At 41.6% G+C, this 21906-nt stretch overlaps 1 protein-coding gene across 1 annotated transcript; it reads left to right on the top strand.

The window, feature by feature from the left end:
* The first annotated feature begins 255 nt into the window (after positions 1 to 255).
* On the top strand, positions 256 to 21600 carry mtpn (myotrophin). Its single transcript, XM_058408584.1, has 5 exons — positions 256 to 412; positions 652 to 735; positions 17590 to 17703; positions 17969 to 18052; positions 20460 to 21600. Exons 2-5 carry the CDS (start codon positions 664 to 666, stop codon positions 20544 to 20546), a joined length of 357 nt encoding a protein of 118 aa, XP_058264567.1. The 5' UTR covers positions 256 to 412; positions 652 to 663; the 3' UTR covers positions 20547 to 21600.
* Positions 21601 to 21906: the final 306 nt, after the last annotated feature.

Below are 21906 nucleotides of genomic sequence, written 5' to 3' on the forward strand. Positions count from 1 at the left end.
TTTCAAAACATACAGCACAGGTTCCTACAGTAGCCCCATGTGTGGCCATTTCCACCACTGTACCTAATACGTCTGTCTCAAAAGAAACAGGACATGCCACACAAAAGTCATTTATCAGCTGTGAAAGCAAAGTGCTTCTAAAGCTGTAACAGGTGTAAGTGGTGTTAAAAGTGGTGTGTGTGTGTGTATCTCATAAGTCCAACCTAACCCTGAACTTTTTGCCAATCAAATTACTTGTCCTTAAATATCGATACCTGATTTTCGTCTTCCGGGAACTTTTAATTTGAAATCAAATCAAGTCTCAGTAGCGGAAGTGTCACTAGCCGCTAATTTCACTGTGCTAAGGCGGATCCCCTTCTCTTAACGTCTTTGAAACTTTGTTCCGAATCAAATATTCAGCCAGTTATCCACAGTAAGTCACCTGTTAATTTATTCAATTGGTCTGTGAATGTTCAAGTTTTCACGTTAGCATGTGTGTATAAACAGCGTGCGATGCAATGATGATAATAATAATAATGATAATAGTAATATAACGCACGGATGTCTGAAGTTAGCCAAGTGTCTCAGCTCGCTAGCGGTGTGAGTCGCTAAAACTATTAGCAGGAATTGTTGCTTTTAGCTCATCACAGTGACTTCGTTTCATCCTGACAGAAGGGGAAGAGCATGGGGGACAAGGAGCTGATGTGGGCTTTGAAAAATGGTGATTTGGACGAGGTGAAAACGTTACTGAAAAAGGTAAGAGACTGGAATGGCTGAATTAATGAAGAAACGCTTTGTGTCTGTACAATAATAAAGGATTTATATGGACGTGTATACCAGCAGCTGATGATGTCTGGTGGCTCACCTCTGGTGTTTAATGCGTCCGAATAAACATGAGCTCAATTAGCTAGTAGGGGAAGTTTAACGTTTTGGACTTGCACGCGAGATAGCTAGCTTGCTAACTGGTGCTATTGTAGTGACACATTAACGTTGACTTGTGGATTTTTGTCCAGCGCATTAATGCAGGAACAAAAGGTTAAAAAGAAAAAAAGAAAAAGCCTAGCTGGCTATGTTGCTCTTTATCAGGCCTTGTTATCAAAAGCATGCAAATCTATCTATCTATCTATCTATCTATCTATCTATCTATCTATCTATCAGTCGCACTCTCTGTGGCTAACATTATTTGACAAATCAGTGATTTATCTCGGTATTGTGTGACATTAATAACACGACGTTAATATTGTTTAAAATATTCAATATTTAGCTTTCGGCCTTGCATGAGAAGGTGAATGTGTAGGAATGGGGGGATAGATAGATAGATGGATAGGTGGATGAATGGAAGGAGTAGGCGTGTGATGATGCATGGGTCTGTTTCACAGGAATCAGCCATTTCTGTTCCATGTTCACGCAGTCAGGCCTAAGCACGACCGCTCTAGTCGGACATTTTAGCGCGTTCTAATAAACTAATAACCCGGATTAAAGCGCGCTCTCCGGTGCTGCCGACTCTTTTCAGGGGAAAGTCGCTATGAGCGCGCGCTCGAAAAGGCTCTTGATGACGTCATTGGGCTGCTTTGCATCCTCACCTGGTTGCCATGCTCATTTGCCTATCCAAACCAGTAACATGGAGCAGGAAGTGTTTCTGAAGAGACTTATAATAAAAAAATTAAAAAAAAAGGACAGAGTTATGTCAGAATGGATAACGTGCAAGGAATTAGACAGGGCAGAGAAACCTGTGCATGACTCCACACGTCTGTGCATCACTCCACAAGTCTGTGCATGACTCGGCTCGTCTGTGCATCACTCCACACGTCTGTGCATGACTCTGCTTGTCTGTGCATCACTCCACACGTCTGTGCATGACTCGGCTTGTCTGTGCATGACTCGGCTTGTCTGTGCATCACTCCACACGTCTGTGCATGACTCGGCTTGTCTGTGCATCACTCCACACGTCTGTGCATGACTCGGCTTGTCTGTGCATCACTCCACACGTCTGTGCATGACTCGGCTTGTCTGTGCATCACTCCACACGTCTGTGCATGACTCGGCTTGTCTGCATCACTCCACACGTCTGTGCATGACTCGGCTTGTCTGCATCACTCCACACGTCTGTGCATGACTCGGCTTGTCTGCATCACTCCACACGTCTGTGCATGACTCGGCTTGTCTGCATCACTCCACACGTCTGTGCATGACTCGGCTTGTCTGCATCACTCCACACGTCTGTGCATGACTCGGCTTGTCTGCATCACTCCACACATCTGTGCATGACTCGGCTTGTCTGTGCATCACTCCACACGTCTGTGCATGACTCGGCTTGTCTGTGCATCACTCCACACGTCTGTGCATGACTCGGCTTGTCTGTGCATCACTCCACTCGTCTGTGCACCACTTCACATTTCTGTGCATCACTCCACTCCTCTGTGCCTGGCTCGTCTGTTCGTCCCCCCCCACTCGTCTGTGTTCGCCATTTAAAGTCAAATCTTAACTTTAGCACCAGTCCCACTGAAACTGTTACAACTAAAGTTAGGGACATCATCGGTGGACATGGAAATGCAAACGATTGCGTGTCCGATTAAGATGAAAAGGAATGAAATTTGCACCTTGGGATAACATGGGATATACAATCAATACAAATGATCTAGCAGGGCAAAAATAAATAAATAAATATAAAATGTCAGTTACTTGATATTAACTCCTCATATACAGTCCCCACTGAAATTATTGGAACAGCAAGACCAGTTCTTTAGTTTCTGTTGTACACTGAAGACATTTGAGATCCCAAGATGAATACGAGATGATGGATCAGAATTTCAACATTCATTTCCTGATATTTACATCTAGATGTTACAAAACTCAGGACATGGTATCTCTGAAGTCCTTTGCTGATTTGTCGGTGTGTGTTGTGCCCTTGTTATGCTGCATGATGAAGTTCCTCCTGATTAGATTGGATGCATTGTTCTATAAATTGGCAGATCCTTTCTTCTTCTACCATTTGCCCTTTCCATGGCCTGATTTTAAAAGCAGGTTTGTGATACCTTCACCCTGCTCTGTGGAGGTTGTTGGTGATGTTACTGATTTGGGTTTTTTCTTTTTACTTCACAGCTCCCATAATGTTTCTCTCATTAACTACTGTTGAATAATTTAGCCAACTTGTTCAGTGTCTGGTTGTTAGTATACCAGTGGTGGCTCTAAAACATTCCAAGTCGTTGTATTAGCTATACTGAATGCTTGCTGAATGGCTCTGATTGATTTTCTCTTATTTCTCAGCTTCAAAGTGTCTTGTATTTCTCTGCACTTTGCTTTGGTTCCTTTTTAACAACAATGTAGTCTTTAGAAGTGAATCCCAGGGCTCAAGCCAAGAGAAGACATTTAGAGCCCTTGACTGTTTAAAGAATCAATCTAACAGGAAACACCTGTCAGTCACATGTTCCAATAATTTTGATCACTCAAAAAATGGCGCCTTTTTTTTAAGCACAGGTGCGAATATCAGGAAATGAAAGCTGAGATTTGGATCTTTCGTCACATTCATCCTTGATCAAAAAATCTAAATGTCTCAAGTGTATGGCAAAAACATAAGTATTGGTCTTGTTGTTCCAATACTTTCGGAGGAATCTGTATAGAAAACCACTATTGCTGTTACACTGCATATTGGCACATCTGCACTTGGCCGAATTCTGGACGAAGCTGATATTAAATATAACGGCATGATCGCGAGTGTGATGTGAACATAACGTCACATGTTTAATAGTTTCATGTTAAGATTAAATGTGGAATATCCTCACAGAACGTCACAGTTATTCCACTTATACAGCAGAGATGTGCCAGTAATTAGAGTGATTAAATTATTAACGAAATGACACGTCGCACATTTAACAAGCTATAGATAGATGTAATTTTGTGGACCTTATACTTACCATAAATCCATTATTTCAGCACCAGCATCTCTCTCTCTCTCTGTCTCTCTCTGTGTGTATCTTTCTATCTGTGTGTGTCTCTCTCTCTCTCTCTCTGTGTCTCTCTCTCTCTCTGTGTGTCCTCCTCTCTCTCTCTCTGTGTCCTCCTCTCTCTCTCTCTGTGTGTCCTCCTCTCTCTCTCTCTGTGTGTCCCCCTCTGTCTCTGTGTGTGTGTGCCTCTCTCTCTCTCTCTGTCCCCCCCCTCTCCCTCTCTCTCTGTGTCCCTCTCTCTCTCTCTCTCTCTCTCTCTCTGTGTCCCTCTCTCTCTCTCTCTGTGTCCCTCTCTCTCTCTCTCTCTGTGTCCCTCTCTCTCTCTCTCTCTGTGTCCCTCTCTCTCTCTCTCTCTCTCTGTGTCCCCCTCTCCCTCTCTCTCTCTCTGTGTCCCCCTCTCCCTCTCTCTCTGTCCCCCTCTCCCTCTCTCTGTGTCCCCCTCCCTCTCTCTCTCTCTGTGTCCCCCTCTCTCTCTCTCTCTGTGTGTCCCCCTCTCTCTCTCTCTCTGTGTGTCCCCCTCTCTCTCTCTCTCTGTGTGTGTCCCCCTCTCTCTCTCTCTGTGTGTCCCCCTCTCTCTCTCTCTGTGTGTCCCCCTCTCTCTCTCTCTGTGTCCCCCTCTCTCTCTCTCTGTGTGTCCCCCTCTCTCTCTCTCTGTGTGTCCCCCTCTCTCTCTCTCTGTGTGTCCCCCTCTCTCTCTCTCTGTGTGTCCCCCTCTCTCTCTCTCTCTCTGTGTGTCCCCCTCTCTCTCTCTCTCTGTGTGTCCCCCTCTCTCTCTCTGTGTGTGTCCCCCTCTCTCTCTCTGTGTCCCCCTCTCTCTGTGTCCCCCTCTCCCTCTCTCTCTGTGTGTCTCCCTCTCTCTGTGTCCCCCTCTCCCTCTCTCTCTCTGTGTCCCCCACTCCCTCTCTCTCTCTGTCTGTCCGTCCCCCTCTCTCTGTGTCCCCCTCTCTCTGTGTCCCCCTCTCCCTCTCTCTCTGTGTGTCCCCTCTCTCTCTCTCTCTGTGTGTCCCCCCTCTCCCTCTCTCTCTGTGTGTCCCCCCTCTCTCTCTCTGTGTGTCCCCCCCTTCCTGTCTCGCTGTGTGTCTCCCTATCGCTGTGTCCCCCTCTTCCTCTCTCTCTCTGTGTCCCCCTCTCCCCCTCTCTCTCTGTGTGTCCCCCTCTCTCTCTGTGTCCCCCTCTCTCTCTCTCTGTGTCTGTCCCCCTCTCTCTCTGTGTCCCCCTCTCTCTGTGTCCCCCTCTCTCTCTCTCTGTGTCCCCTCTCTCTCTCTGTGTGTCCCCTCTCTCTCTCTGTGTGTCCCCTCTCTCTCTCTGTGTGTCCCCTCTCTCTCTCTGTGTCCCCTCTGTGTCTGTGTCCCCCTCTCTCTCTCTGTGTCTGTGTCCCCCTCTCTCTCTCTGTGTCTGTGTCCCCCTCTCTCTCTCTGTGTCTGTGTCCCCCTCTCTCTCTCTGTGTCTGTGTCCCCCTCTCTCTGTGTCCCCCTCTGTGTCTGTGTCCCCCTCTCTCTCTCTGTGTCTGTGTCCCCCTCTCTCTCTCTGTGTCTGTGTCCCCCTCTCTCTCTCTGTGTCTGTGTCCCCCCCTCTCTCTCTCTGTGTCTGTGTCCCCCCCTCTCTCTCTCTGTGTCTGTGTCCCCCCCTCTCTCTCTCTGTGTCTGTCCCCCCCCCTCTCTCTCTGTGTCTGTCCCCCCCCTCTCTCTCTCTGTGTCTGTCCCCCCCTCTCTCTCTCTCTGTGTCTGTCCCCCCCCTCTCTCTCTCTGTGTCTGTCCCCCCCTCTCTCTCTCTGTGTCTGCCCCCCCCCTCTCTCTCTGTGTCTGTCCCCCCCCTCTCTCTCTCTGTGTCTGTCCCCCCCCTCTCTCTCTCTGTGTCTGTCCCCCCCTCTCTCTCTCTGTGTCTGTCCCCCCCCTCTCTCTGTGTCTGCCCCCCCTCTCTCTCTCTCTCTGTGTCTGTCCCCCCCCCTCTCTCTCTCTCTCTCTCTCTGTGTCTGTCCCCCTCTCTCTCTCTGTGTCTGTCTCTCTCTCTCTCAATGCATAATCTCCTGCACTGGAAAACTTTACAAAGCCCTGAAGCTGTTACAAAGTGCTGACCCTGGAGGCTTCTTCTAACAAGGATTGTATGTTTTTCTTAAATCTGTTAATTCTATTTAGACTTGCATTAAGTGGAGCATCAGCTTTACAACACCATGTGTATGAGCTGTTACTACAGAAACAGTACAGTATTAGACTGAAGGCAGTAATATAACTCTTTAATTCATGTTGTGTTGTTAAATACAAATAGTGCACTTTCTGACCAATCAGATGAAAACATAACTCTGCAATGGGTTTGATAGATTATTACTTATAGAAAGTATTCATGTTAGAGCATTTATCTTAAGACAAAGTTGGGAAATACACATGAAAGAAACAGTATGCAGTGCTGCTTAGTGATTGGTTGTTGTGAGCCGTGCTGCCCCATGATTGGTTGTTGTGTGTAGTGCCACTCGGTGGTTGGTTGTTGCGAGCAGTATGGATGTATGTAATCTTTCAAATTCTACTGTGACATGCATATCATGATATGATATTTCCTTCATATTGCCCACCCTTACTAGCTACATTTTCCTAGAGGATGTTTGTGAATTTTGAATGACTCAATTCCTGGCACATTTCTACTGTAATAGCCAATATCCGGAACAAAATAAACACAGTTTAGTGTATAACTTTAATCAGATGAGCAGAGTGTCCTCCCAAGGTTTAAAAAAAAAAAAAAATCACAAGAACGGAAACCCTCGCCTCGGGACACAGGCAAGATTACAAATAATTAGTCGTGGAAGTTTTCTGTTTTTCTGCCAGTAGCAGCACAAAGCTGTGTGCGTGTGCTTTTAAAGTTTAGAGTGAGACAGCAAAACACAACCAGGCTTATTTTTACTCATTCATTCATCTATTCATCTGTTTTTGATTTTTAGTGGTTTGTTTAATACTAGAAAAGTGAACACTGGGTAGATATTAACTAATATTCTGTCACAACAGGCAACTGTATTATCATTGTTTTATTGCACTGACATCATATCCGGTAATGTTTTCTCTGATTATTTTGTCAGACCTCCTAAACATTACGCAGTTTAACATCAGAGTACATGTAAATGAGTCAGAGCTCAAAAACCTGGCATAAGGGCAGCCTTTTTCTCGTCAATTAACTGAACGGTCACCATTAACAGTACTGTCCCGGAAGCCCCGCCCCTTAAACCGATCTCATGCGTGCCTGCTTTCTGACGCAGTAAATGAAGAAGATTTTGAGTGTTAATGTGTAATAAAATCTATCAGTGTATCAATGACTTGGCTAAGTATATTTTTATCATTAGGAATGGTAAAACATTATGGTAATGGTTAACGTTGATTATATTTAATGAGTCATTTAACACTTATCAGCATCAACAGAAAAAAATGTCAGCCATATGAACACAGCTGATTCCTAAAAAGATAACATCAAAATGCAGAAAATTGCTGCAGAGCCACTCTAAAATCCAGCTCTCATCTCAATTTTTTGCAATTCCCGGCTGCACAGCTGATGGTATGATTACACTTTCTCCCTGAACTCCTTAAATCCTGAAACCGTGCAAATCCCAGTTTAACATAATGATGGTCATGTGATGGTGTGGGGGATGTGTTGCTGGTTAATAGTAAATTTGAAAATTGTGAGGATGCTCTGCTTTCTAAGATTTCTAAGACCTCTTGGTGATAAGAGGAAATTATGACTCGAATCGATTCAAGATGTGAGTTTAGTAAGATGTTTTGCAGCCCAAGTGGAGAATGTAGAAGCTGTAGTCAGGTTGCCCTTTGGAACAATCTCTATTACTTATGAACTCCACCTGGAACCCCACCTGATAGTCAATAGCCCTTCATTGACAGAAGTGTTTCATTCTTTATGCCTTCATGGAAGAAATGTTGTAGTACAATGCTGCCACTCAGGCCCTGGGATATGAACATAGTTCTGGAATGTGCCTGATGATTTAACCTACCTTTGTGCTAGAGCTGGGCGATATGGCCAAAAAATTAAATCTCCGATTTTTTAAAACAAAATTCGATTTTCAATTTTAAAACGATTATTTTTCTTTAAAAAAGTTTAATAAAACACTAGAGACTATAGAATAGATTTTTTTTAATTTGAGCAAAAACAATATAACCAAACATATGAACTGCTAATTTGGACTCAAAGTGCAAAATTACTTTTTTTTGTTATTTTAGAAAAACAATAATCAATACAACATAAAAACCTTTTTTAGGGATTTATAAAATGCAAAAATTCACCAGTCTTTACAAGTTCTAATTATTCTAGTAAAATAAAGTAATATAACAAAATATGAGGGATTTGTAAAGTGCAAACTGCAGACTTAACGTAAATCACTTTTTATAAAATAAATAATTGTCACCTGGAAAAAAATCCCTGAAGAAAAACAATTTTGTAAAGCAGTTCAACATTTAACTAACATGCTAAATAAATTAACACGCCAAATAAACTAACACGCTAAATAAAATCAAACAGGTGCCAGACAGCATTTTACATCTGTGTATAGGGCACAATCAAAATGCAAATTCAAATTTTGTCACATACGAAATCATACACAGTACGACATGTAGTGAAATGCTTTTTACGACTGTCTTACATAAAAGAGGAAAGAGTAAAAAAGAAAATGTGTGGACATGAAAGATAGGGGATATAGTTAAGAAGTATAGGGAAAAATAGGGGGAAAAAATTTAAATGGTAAAAAAAAAAAAAAAACCCTTGAAAATCAACTGTCAGATATGCAAATATATGTCTATGTATGTGTATATATAACAAATATAAAAATATAAAAGCAAAAACAAAAAATGTGTATATATAGTACAATATAGTATATGTATAGTATATGTGAAAAATAAAACAATATAAATGTGTAGACTCTAAGATACAGTATATGAATATATGTAGATAAAATGGTCAACATTGAAATGGTGTTGCAAAAGAATATAGTATGTACAGTGTGCATATGTAAGATAAATATATAAATATATTGTAGAAGTGTATATAAGGCAAAATATAATGTCCAGTTTAACAGGGAGTAAAGTGACAGTGCAGTGTGCACACAAAGATGTACAGAGAAGATGTACAGTGAGTGTTATTGTGTGTACAGAGTAGTGCAGAGTACAAAGTAGTGCAATATTAGCATGTGCAACAATCAGCTGAGGTAGAATGTTATGTTGTGCAGGGGTAAGACCAGAGAGTCCAGATCCTAGGTGTACTGGTTGAGGGCCCGAATGGCCTGCGGGAAGAAGCTCCTCCTCATTTTCTCTGTGTTCGCCTTCAAGGAACGGAAACGTTTCCCTGACCTCAACAGAGAGAAGAGTCCATTGTTGGGATGGCTGAGGTCCTTCATAATCTTCCTGGCTTTGGTCCAGCACCGCTTGCTGTATATGGTGTCCAGGTCAGGAAGCTCGGTGCGGATGGTGCGCTCGGCTGATCACACCACCCTCTGGAGAGCTTGCCTGTCCTGTTTGGTGCTGTTCCCAAACCAGGCAGTGATACTTCCCGTCAGGATGCTCTCAATGGTGCAGGTGTAGAATGTCTTTAGCACCTTTGAGGGCAGTTTAAAGTCCTTCAGGCGTCTGAGATGATAAAGACGCTGCCGGGCCTTCTTCACCAGGGTGTTAACGTGACAGGACCATGTCAGGTCCTGCGTGATGTAGACACCTAGGTATCGGAAACTGTCCACTCTCTCCACTGGGGTCCTGTTGATGGTGAGGGGGTGGTAATTCCTCTCCTGCTTTGTGCTAAAGTCCACTATCAGCTCCTTAGTCTTGCTGATGTTCAGGAGGAGATTGTTGACCTGGCACCATGTCTCCAGGTTTTTAATCTCCTCTAGGTAGGCCGTCTCGTCGTTATTGGAGATCAGGCCCACCACCACAGTATCGTCCGCAAACTTCACGATGTTGGTGGAGCTGGAAGTGGCCACACAGTCAAAGGTGTACAGAGAGTACAGCAGGGGGCTCAGAACACAACCCTGGGGGGTCCAGTGCTGAGGGTGAGTGAGGGTGAGACATGGTTGCCCACCCGTACTACAGGGGAGAGTTTAGGATTTTCATTTAAGGGGGGCTCAGCCCCCAATGAGGGTATAATAGTAAAAAATATAAATAAATAAAATAAAGGTTTGACTAACAGGGTAGGATGGTAAACTTATTGCAGCATTCCACTGTATTGCAAAGATGTGTATATAACATTTGAGTACTGAACAAGCCAAATACGAGTCTTCCTGATCTCACACACACACGTGCACGTACACACCCAAACACACACTTGTCCTCTGATCTTCGCTCTGCAACGCCGCGGTTTCTTCAGTCGGATTGAAGAACGCGCTGAAAGACGGGGAGGAGCCGGAGTCTGCCGCCGTTTTTGTCGCTAAGCCATTTTTAACATTTCTATTCAACAATTCTGCGATTCTCCATAAACTCTACACAAATTCGTGATCGCTTCAGTCCCCTTTAAATTTCATATGAAAACGGCGGCAGACTTTCGGCTCCTCCCCGTCTTTCAGCGCGTATGAAGAAACCTGAAGAAACCGCGCCTCTCTTAGAAACAAGCTCTTTGCGTTGCAGAACTATGGAAGCTTGCTCTGCCAAACCAAAGTGAAATCGGAAAATCAATTTTCATTTTTTCAGCATTGACATAAACCATAAATTCGAATTAATCGATAATAACGATTAATCGCCCAGCTCTAATTTGTGCCAATAATCAGTCAGCTGATATACACACAATTATGTTATTGTGGAAGCTGAAAAAATATCATCAGTACCATGGAGAGGAGAAGACTATAAAAGCAACATTTTTACCAGAAGTCTGACTGGTAGTATATGTAACATGCTAGCTAGCATTAGTTTAGTAGCTGCAGTAGTTTGTTAGGTCTGTTTAAAAAATAATCTTAGTTATGTTTTAGCCTGGGCCCGTATTCATGAAAGTTCTTAGAAATGTGGGCGTTTCCCCTTAAAGAGAAGTTCATAGTAAAGATGAAAGTTATTCACAAAGCATCTTAAATTGTAAAAGAGCTCTTAAAATAGGTAAGATTCCTGGTTACAGTTTTTTTTTTAGCTAAATTAGTTCCCCTTTTGCTGTTATAATATCCTCCATTCTTCTGGGAAGGTTTTATACTAGATGTGGGGATTTGTGATCATTGTGGTCAGTGTTCCAGTTCATCACAAAGGTGTTCACTGGGGTTGAGTCAGGGTCTTTGTGGAACTCTGTGCTTTGTGCAGAGGGGCATTGTCGTGCTGGAACAAGGTTTGCCTTTCTTAGTTTCATTGAAGGGAAATTGCAACTTACAGTACACAGAGACATTCGATACAACTGTGTGCTTCAAACTTTGTGACAGTTTGGGGAAGAACCAAACATGGGTGGAATGGTCAGAGGTGCACATACTTTTGGCCATATGGTGTATATGACTGATGTATGGTTTCACTGGTTGATGCCTATATTTTCTGAGTAGTGATGACCGATATAATGCACATTTTTCTCATGATGCTATAGAATATGATAAAATTTACATTTGCTTAATCTTTGGAAATTCCCACTACATTAAACCATTTGTTAGGGAATCACAGTTTATGCTAATCCAGTAAGATTAGATGTATTAAATTAGATTCTGTTTCATTTAAACCCTAGAATCAAACTTTCATTAAAATACAGGATTCACAAATTATGTAGTCTAGAGCAAACACTGCTTATCTTATAAATAGTGTCTAAAGCGATTAACTCAATTAAATGAATGTAAATTAATAACTCTTGAGAACTAGGACTTCAGCCTCGCTGTTTGTTCTCAGGAAGCTCTAACACCAGAGTTTTAATTAATCTGCAGTACTTGATGAGTTTTGCCATCCTTCTTGTTTTTTGGTACTTCCAACCCCCTAGCACTTCTGCTGGAGCTGCTCGTCAACCTACAACTGGGGTAGCCTCTAAACTGAAAATACTCACAGTAATTTATAATACATAATTAATATGGGTGTGTTTTTTTTTTTTTAATTATTACAACATTGCTGTTAAAAGCAGATCAGCTTCTACATTTGAGCAATGATGGGTTTCAAGCAGCTCCTGATATATACATGCTGCACTGTGTCCTTGTAATTATTGTTGAAACTTACACACACACACAAATATATACACATTAATGATATATATGAAATATTTGGACATTGAGACAATTTTCATCATCATTTTGTCTCCATCACAATGGATTGAAATGAAGCACTAGAAATCTAGAAGCATCTAGAAATTACACCCTTTTTTTACACAAACTCATTGGACAAACTAACATAATTATAAATATACAGAATTTTGTTTAATACTTGAATGCAAATCCTTTGCGTTCAGTGACTGCCTGGAACCCACGGACATCAGCCTATTTAAGAACGTTTTTCTTTGTCTTGGGTTGCTTTCATGGTATGTTTTTCAGTCGTTATCCATCTGTACCATGGAGCACCATCTATGTTTTGCAGCATGTGACCTGTATCTGAGTATACAGTATTAGCTGGACACACTACAGAACTCATCCTGCTCTTTCAGTCACATCATCAATAAACACCAGTGACCCAGTTCTACTGGCAGGCTCACATGCCCATGCCTTAACACTGTCTGCACCAGATGATGTGATATGCTTCGAATCACCGGCCCTTTCTCCCTATTCTTCCCATTAATCTTGGTTTCTTGGTTAATCTTGGGTCTCTCCGAAGATGCTGCAGGGTTCTCCCCCCCCTAGCAAAGTCTTATCTGGCCTTTCTGTTTTTCAGGGTTTGAATCTTGAGCTAAACCCTCTGTATTTACATTCATGAAGGGAGTCTCTTGATTATAGACTCCAACAATGATACTCTTACCTCCTCAGGAGTGTTCCTGACCTGGCTAGATGTTGTGAAGTGGTTTTTCTTCCCGGCATTTTGCTGTTGCTGAGCTTGCCTGTGCATTCTATCTTTGAAAGAATGTACTAAATTGTTGACTTAGCCACTCCTAAAGTTTATGCTATCTCTCTAGTCTGTTCTGTTTTGTTTTTTTTTCAGCCTAACAATGGCCTCCTTCAGTTGCGTCAACACCCCATTGTACCGCATTTTGAGAGTTCCTATGAGCAACTTCCAAATGAAACATTCATCACTTGGAATCAGCTGTTGTCTAAACATTGTATCTCCTTTATTTGTCATGAAAAAAGAGGAAACGGGTGGCCATGACACTGCTAAGTCAGTCAATCATCAACCGTTCAGTTATTTTATCCTGTAAAAGACTGTAAACTTGTACTGACATTTTTATGGACCTGGATGTATTGTAGCTGCAGCAAGAAATGCAAACATTCTTTTCATGAAATTCTTTAGACTTATAAGGGGGAAAACGTTTCTGTATTTGGGTCCAGCTTGCATTTCTTCAAATCGTTCAGAACTCAAGCTGTTGGGATCACATACCAGTTGCAGTGAAACTGATTCATTTCTGAATCAGTCCATGTCTGAACCCTGTATCAGTTGAATAACTCCACAAATCAACTAGAGTTGGAGCCTTTCCTAGAACATGATGATGAAACAATTGCAAATTTGTTTTTGGTGATTTTACACACAGCAGGAGTGAGAAGAGTTCAGATTGCCATTAAAATAGAAAGCAGTCGAAGCTAATAGGCATGTTTCACTCGGAGTCGATCTTGTTAATGTTGGAGTGGTGATTTGTCTGTCAGTTCTATTCTAGCAGAAGTTAAGATTCTGATTCTGAAACTTCCTGCTTATCGAGCCTTCATGTTCTGTTTTTAGTAAATTACACAGTGTGGTAGTGGTTCAAGTTCCCTTATTTTGCTGTGAATGCAGGTTTGGGACCTGAGCTGAGTGTTGATGAATAGCAGAGGCTTTATACTATACACTTTCTGTTTGTAGTCTCAGGTGATCTAATGAGAAATGACAGCAGCCGACATGCATAACTGAAGATCATCCATCAACAGCAGGTCCTGTGTCACAAAAAAAGCACACCACAGACTTAATACTGCTCACTACAAGTGCACTGTAACATACACACACACTTTTCTCTTTTGGTAGAAGAGTTGTGTTCTCTCTGTGTACTCGCTGTGTTTTCTCTCAGTGTACAATGTTGTGTATTTTCTCATTGTACTTGCTGTGTCTACTCTGTGTACTCGCGGTGTATTCTCTGTGTACAATGTGGTGTACTCTCTCTCAACGTACAATGCTGTATATTCTCTTGATGTACTCGCTGTGTATTCCCTCAGTGTGCTCGTTGTGTACTCTCACACCATACAGTGTTGTGTATTCTCTCAGCGTACGATGTTGTGTATTCACTCTGCGTACTCGCTGTGTATTTTCCTCAGCGTAAAATGCGGTGTATTCTCTCAGCATACACTGTTGTGTATTCATTCTGCATACTCACTGTGTATTTTCTCAGAGTAGTGTTGTGTGTTCTCTAAGCGTACTCACTGCATAATCTGCAAAATCAACAAAATCACTATAGAGGAGTTTTGACCCACTCTTCTGTGGAAAATTCCTTCAGTTCATTCACATCAGACGGCTGCCGTGCATGAGCTGCCAGAGTATCTTGATGGGGTTCACGACTTTGACTAGACCACTGCAAAACCATCATTTGGTGTATCTTGAGTCATTCAGAGCTGAACTTGCTCTATTGTTTTGGGTTGTTGCACTTGATTTGCACCTTTTTAGGATTTTCTGGTTCTGAATAGAAACTCATCCTCACACCATCACACTACCACCACCATGTTTTACAGCTGATATGATGTTCTTATTGTGGTGTGTTTTAAGCCATGTGTAACGGGACCGATGTCTTCCAAAAAAGTTCCACATCCTGATCAACAGTCCACAGAACGTTATTCAAAAAGGCTTGTGGGTCATCAGGGTGTTTTTTGGCAATTGTGAGATGTTCTTCTTGCCCAAATTATTTGCTTTGACACTAATGGATACTATTTTTGCCCAGTCTCTTTCTAACGGTGAAATCATTATTGCTGAACTTATGTGAGGCCGACAGTTCATTAGATGTTCTTCATGGTTCTTGTGCGACTTCCTAGATGAGTCATCGATCCACTCTTGGAGGAATTTGCCATTTTACAGCGTGTCTACATTTAGAGATGATGCGAATGGAGGTTCATGTTGTGATTTGCTGGAGTTCCCGAGCCTTAGAAATGGCCTTGAAACCCTTTCCAGACCAGTGTATTTCAATAACTTTCTCATTTCTTCTAGAATTTATTTTGATTGTTCTATAGCATGTTACTTGAGGCCTTTTAGCTTACTTCACAATAGAAAGTTCAAAACACCTACACAAGCCTTTCCTGAGTAATTTGCCAATTGGCTTGCCTCCCATTTCATTGGGTGTATATTTGAGTGTACTAACATACACTGATTAAATTGCAGAGTGTGTAAAGGTTGGCCAGTCTGGTAATCTAATCTGAGCAATTGTCAGTGTAATACTGTGTGGGGACGATAAAATATAAATAAAAAGTTTACGGTTTTACAGTTTGGAAGTAGTCTGTCTATGCTTTTCTTTCCTTACAATGTGTCGAAACGACTTTTACATAGTCAGGCAGCTTTCTGCTAGTGTTAAAACAATTAAAATAGCCGCGTTGCTAGTAGGAGTATGCTTGTGAAGCTCAATTAAACATGATTTGCAATATGTTGTCTGGTTTTGCACCACAAAAATGACATTAATCCGCTTCTTTCCCACCAATTTGTCGTTTTTTTTTTCCGCCCTGCCGTCCATCGTAATCTTAGTCTGCCAGTTTTGTGCTGCTCTTCTGAGGTTAGAGCGTTTGTGGAGCAGAGGTCGGCCCTGTGCTTGTAAGGTGGCTTCAGAGTGCATCGGCCCTTTTCCTGTTGTTGCCACAGACGTTACATAGAATCTTAACCACATGTGATGTCGACACATGATTTAGATGCTACCTGGACACTCTAATGGCTTGCCAATGCTATCCAGACATGTACATCCAGGTCAGTAGATATTAAGATGTTAACAAAGTTAGCCACCAGTGACAGTATACTGGAGTTAAAATAAATGTTTTTTAGATTTTAGCTTTATTTTGTTGGGGTACATCCAAGTTGAGGGAAAGGTGTTGGAACTACAGCACTTTTTCACTTTTATTTTTTAATTTATTTATTCCAATTTTAAGAGACCAGAAGTAATTCAATAAACGAACAGTCATAAATTGTCAAATCTGGATTCTATAAATATAACCATTGGGTTACACCTTGTGCTAAACCCACTGTATTTTCTCTGGTGAATTACTGACTTTGACACAGATGCTCCAACCTCATGGAGAGTCTAACATCTAACTGTTGAAATTGTCACCCATTTTTTTGTCAACCATCTCTCTAATTGGTATGTTTTGCTTCACTGGTAATTTGGACTTCATTTTGAGAGTTAACAGCGACAGATTCCTCATTCAGCATACACAATCAACTTGAGAGGGAATAACACACACACCAGGCCATGGAACACCTGAGCAGCCAACTGTCCAATTACATTTGGTCCCTTAAAAGGATGCACATATCAAAAGTGAAATATCGTCAAATTAAAGCTGCAAGTCTTCCCTTTGTGCTCATTTTTATTATCAACTCCAATATTCTCTTGCCAGCTAAAATATGAATAAACTCCAATGTCCAAATATTTAAGGACCAGACTGGATGTATTACTATAATCAAAATCGATCTTAGCAAAAGGAAAAGCTACCCATGTGTCTTTTATATGTAAACATTTCCAGTTCCAAAAGTAAATTACTTTTCCAAATTCAATTCCAGTCTTCGCCGTTGTATTAGGATCTGATATCCATGGTGTTTCTTTCCGATATCCAACCTTTATTAAAATATCCAGATGTGCTTTGCTGCAAAGCGAAATAGCTTTTACGCATTTGCTAGCAGTCAGCGTCTCTGCACAGATGCTTTTGATGCCCTAGTGCTGATTACTGTGTAGCGCCAAATCACATTGACGTCAGTTTTACGGTTGCAGAAAGCGCACAGTTTGTGATGGACCCCAATGTTTGACTTCTCTATGGAGGAAAACCCCTGCAAGGGCTACTGGGTTCAAGACCAATGTAGGGTTTGGTGTGTGTGTACATGCATGCATGGTGTGTGAGAGAGCATCTGTGGTTTGTGTGCACTTACATATATGCAAGTTTTTGCTGTAGCCCCAAGAAAGTGATAGAGGTCTATGGTATGAGTGTGTGAGAGGGACTGAGGGTGTGTGCAGTTCCTTCTAACTAACTAGCTAGAAGTTATCATGAGAAGGAAGAGAACTAGATACATATCAGGAACTAGACATGTAAGCAAAAAGGAAATGCAGATTGAGACCCCAGCAAAGAGGACCAGAAAAATGGATAAAGATACACACAGGCAGATATGGATATAGAAAACACTTATACATTTTTACTAGATTAATGTAAAAAGGCTGACTCAAGCAGACACAGTTCGAGTGATGGATGAAGGGATAGAGAGCAGCATTATGGAAGAGATTGGAGGTGATGAGGTCAGCAGTATGCATTGATCGGTTTTGGAGGTGTTTGTTGACATTTTTCTCCTCTCTGTGAATTTTATAGAAAAAGTTTAAACACTTTAAAGGGTTTATTGATTTCCTTTCTGTGAATGTTAAAGGTATACAAGTGGAAACCTTAAGAACTGTACCCAACACTGTGTGTGTGTTGCAGGATGAGGATGTGAACCGGACGCTGGAGGGCGGTAGAAAGCCCCTGCACTACGCTGCTGACTGCGGCCAGGCTGAGATGTTGGAGTTCCTGTTGTCTAAAGGAGCAGATGTGAATGTAAGCTCACATTAACACAGTCAAGTTCTCATGGTGTTCTTATCACATTTCTTTCACATTAGACACAGGTTTGTTTAAGGTGAAGTGGTGTGGTTATATGGTTACACAGTTCTATCATGATACGTAAATCCTCTCATCGTTTGCCCCACTTCTCTGGAGGTGGTGCTGTGCTTATATTTATGCTAAAAAGAAAAAAGTAGTTTGATGAATCCAGCAGTAACAGCAGTCTCTCTCTCTCTCTCTCTCTTTTTTTTTTATCCCTCAGGCTCCAGACAAACATGGCATCACTCCATTGCTTTCTGCCACTTATGAGGGTCACTACTCCTGTGTCCAAATCTTACTAGCGAAGGTACAGAGACATGGATACACACACATCTTTTATTTGGAGAAAGACAGGAGTTATTAATATTTTTTGATATTTTGCATAGGAACTTGTTTTGTCAATTATGATTTCACTCTGAAATACCTGAAAGGTTTTTCATTTCCCATGTAGGAAACGGTGCTTAGGGCTACGATTCTTCTTATTTACAACGACATGATCATGTGGAAGCAGTGCAGTGAAATAAAATCATACAGATACAGGTCAAAAGCTCCAGTTAATGTTCACGTGAAACATCCGAATGAAGGAAAAAGTGGCTTTAATCATGGCATGGTTGTTGGTGACAGGTGGGCTACTGATCTCTTGGGAGTATCAAACACAACACTCTCTAGGTTATACACAGAATGGTGTAATGTCACCTTGTTGATGAGAGATATCAGAGGAGAATGAGCAGACCGGTCTGAGCTGACAGGAAGTTTATGGTTACTCAAATCACTCTCTACAGTCATAATGAGCCGAAAAGCATCTAAGACCCACACAACACATGAAAGCTTGAGGTGGATGAGCTATAACAGCCTGAGATACATGCTGAGATGCTTTTTTGCTCACCATAGTTGTAAAGAGTGGTTTGAGCTGCTGGATACAGAATTAAACCATTTTCTTTTGATCTTTCTCACCTACAAGATGTTTCTACCCACGGACTCTCACTCAATATTTTTTGTTTGCACCACTCTGTGTAAGCTCTGCAGTCTGTTGTGTGTGTGTGAAAATCCCAGGAGATCAGCAATTTCTGAAATGCTCCAACCAGCATCCATGCCACAATCATTGTTAAAGCCACTTAAAGTTTTTCTTCATTCTGATGTTTGATGTGAACGTTGCACTGCTGCCACATGATTGGCTGAATAGATAACTAGATGAGTGTCCCTGTTAAAGTGAGTATATGTTAAAGTGACAGTTTATGATTGAGGAAGTGTATATATATATTTCTATCCTTTACAAGCCACTGCTTTGATTATACAGTACAGGATGTGATGAACGTGCCAAGAAAGCCATGCTAAACGTTTGCTTATAGCAAGTCGGAGTGCATGAGTGGAAACGCTAAACATACATTATGCATGGCGTGTATTTTCCGTCAGAAGGTCATCATGAAGTCTTAATGGATGGCCGGTTCAGTGGAGACCCGTGTGAAGGACATAAAAATGCACTGTCGGCTTTCCTTCTCCTTCTCTCTTCTCTTCTCTGTTTATCTAGCTCTAGATCTTTGTATGTATGTGTTTTGTCTGGAATCACTGTTTCCTTGCTCCTCTTAGATTCTCCATGCAGTCATTAGAGACTACGGTCTGTTATATTTACTCTTCCCATAGACTCCCTCTTGCATACCTCTTGTGTTTCCTGCAGTTCTTTTTGGGTTCATCTCATTTAGTTACTTCTCTGTTTGTGCAGTATTGATCTTTTTTTTTTTTTTTTTTTTTTTTTTTTTCCCCCCCTTCCCTGCTTTCAGCTATCACAAAATCCCAGCTAGATGGTGGATTTTCCTTTGTAATGCTCAGTAAGCCATAAAAAACCCCAAGGGTACATTTTTCTGTATAATCCTATTTCAAATCAGTTGTTTAACGTCCACTTGGCTGACATTTTCTATGTTAATCTGCTGCTTATAATGTTTGAATGCATTTGCATTGTCCTGCACCAGCCCGAAAGAAAACAACACCCAACATATTTAACCGTATCGCAGAAATGAACCCAAAAGCAAGCAAACTCCATGATCTTCTGAAGAGTTTTACATTTTTCAAAATTGCAGTAGATTTTCCGCAGATTTGGGACGTGTCATGTGACATCGCCGCAACACGCACACAGACAAAGTCTTGTGTCTTCACTGATAGGAGGTTAAAAGAAGAATCTTGTGCTTCACCAGTTCAAGTAGTTTTCAGCCCCAAACTGCAAGTCACATCACAAATTTAGAAAAAAGCCCCAACTAAGTCAAGCCTCACCCAAAGAAAAAAAAATATTGCAGACAAAATATATCACGGGCATACATTTAGCAGATGTTAAATATTGTATAATTGTCTAAAGATTTTGCTTCTGTTTCACATGAATGAACTCGAAACATTCTCATTTACCACGATGACCTCTAATTTAACCCATTGTGTACTCTGATGTTAAGAATTGTGGCTCTAAGCAGGTAAAGGTTCGCAGGTCAAGTAACTTAATATAATAAATGTCTTTGAATCAGAGCAGTGTGATATCATGCTGAGGTGATAACATTGTCTGTCAGACAAACGGAGTATGAATACTGCAGAAACGAAGGTGTGATGATGATGATGGTTGATTATGGCTACCTACTCAGCACCTGCGATCCCCCCCCCCCACACACACACACAATTGTACTGAGTGTGCAGCAGGTCGGGATTTATTTGATTGTGTTGTTTGTTGTGTACAGGGTGCTGATAAGGAGAGAAAGGGACCAGACGGGCTGAGCGCGTTCGAGGCAGCAGAGAGCGAAGCCATAAAAGCCCTGCTGAAATGAGGCTGCGCTCACAGACCTGCAGCTCCGAGGTGCAAACAGACGCTTGGCTGCCACCAGACAGATCACACACTCATGCACACGTCTTCGCCTCTGCCCGGTGGCCGCCTCGTCGTCTTCTGGGTTTTCTTTGTGTTCCATATTTCCTTTTTTTTTTTTTTTTATTATATTTTGTGGGAGTGGGTGTATGATTACTCTGCTAGCATATCTGAATTTAGCGGACCTCTCAATCAGTCCTGCCATCCCCACAGAACCACTGGCTGTGAGGAAGCTGTTCATCTCCACTCCTGTCTACCACTAAACACACTTATTTACAGAACAAAGCATTTCACGTCTTGTGAATGATCCCCAGCCGCCGAATCCACAGCAAATAACGATGTAAATGTGTTTTTTGTACTGTAAGACTGAAAGAGGCTGGTTTTAAAATTTCGAGAAAAAGAATTTTGACGTCTAATGCCTAGTTCCATATGTGATCAGGGGTGGCATATGGGATTAGTGGAGTGGCACATATATAATTAACCCTCTCCCAGTGGAAAGATAAAACAAAACTACTTCCTGTAAAAACGTTACATTCCCACAGAGTTTTGATGAGCTCTTCTAACAATGGCTTACAAATACAAAAAAAGAATGAAAAAAAAAAGGTATTGAAACCATGTCATAACCATGACAGCCTGCACTTCTCTTTTTGTCTGCTTAGTCATGTTTGTACTCTTGAAAATGTGGGTTAATAAGAAAAAAAATATTTAAAGGCTTCAAGTTTTCTGCCGAAAGAGAGTGGAACCAGACAAGCACTTTGTCACTGATAACGATGGACTCTTCTGCTTACCTGACTCTTCTGCATGCTAATGCCTCTGCTCCTTCACTCTGGGGGGGAAAAACGCTGTGCTTTTCTCTCGCTCGCTTGCTTTCTGGATTTGTTTTTTTCCCCTTTTGAAGTTGCAAATTCAACCCTGAAACGAAACTAAACTAAACTAAAAGAACCGTTTAAGGCTTTCTATCTGGCTTCATTGTAAGAAAGGATGGTGATCGAAAAACGAATAAAAAATTTTAATTTGAACACATTGCCTTTTGTCATTTATTTATTTATTCATTTATTTAAATGTTTATTGATTTAAATACAGGGCTTACCAAACCTTTTGGGAATCCAGTGTGTTGTGTTGTGTTGGACAATAATCCACACCACGGTGATGTGATGCAGCCAGACCAGAGGATCCTGGTTTATACTTGACTCGTGGTCTAGTGCTCACATGCAGGAGCAGCACTAATGTGAGTGACATTATTTTTAATATTATTATTAATCCAGCATCAGCTAGATGACACGTCTATTCCTCTACATCAGGTTTCCAAGTTGATCAGTGTAGAA

This window comes from Hemibagrus wyckioides, linkage group LG14 (assembly GCF_019097595.1).
Source record: "Hemibagrus wyckioides isolate EC202008001 linkage group LG14, SWU_Hwy_1.0, whole genome shotgun sequence".
NCBI classification, from domain to species: Eukaryota; Metazoa; Chordata; class Actinopteri; order Siluriformes; family Bagridae; genus Hemibagrus; species Hemibagrus wyckioides.

Coding starts and splice junctions, on each gene's coding strand:
- mtpn (XM_058408584.1), top strand. CDS start 664: ATGGGGGACAAGGAGCTGATGTGGGCTTTGAAAAATGGTGATTTGGAC. Junction 17,704..17,968: donor CTAAAGGAGCAGATGTGAAT/GTAAGCTCACAT, acceptor TTTATCCCTCAG/GCTCCAGACAAACATGGCAT. Junction 18,053..20,459: donor TCCAAATCTTACTAGCGAAG/GTACAGAGACAT, acceptor TGTTGTGTACAG/GGTGCTGATAAGGAGAGAAA.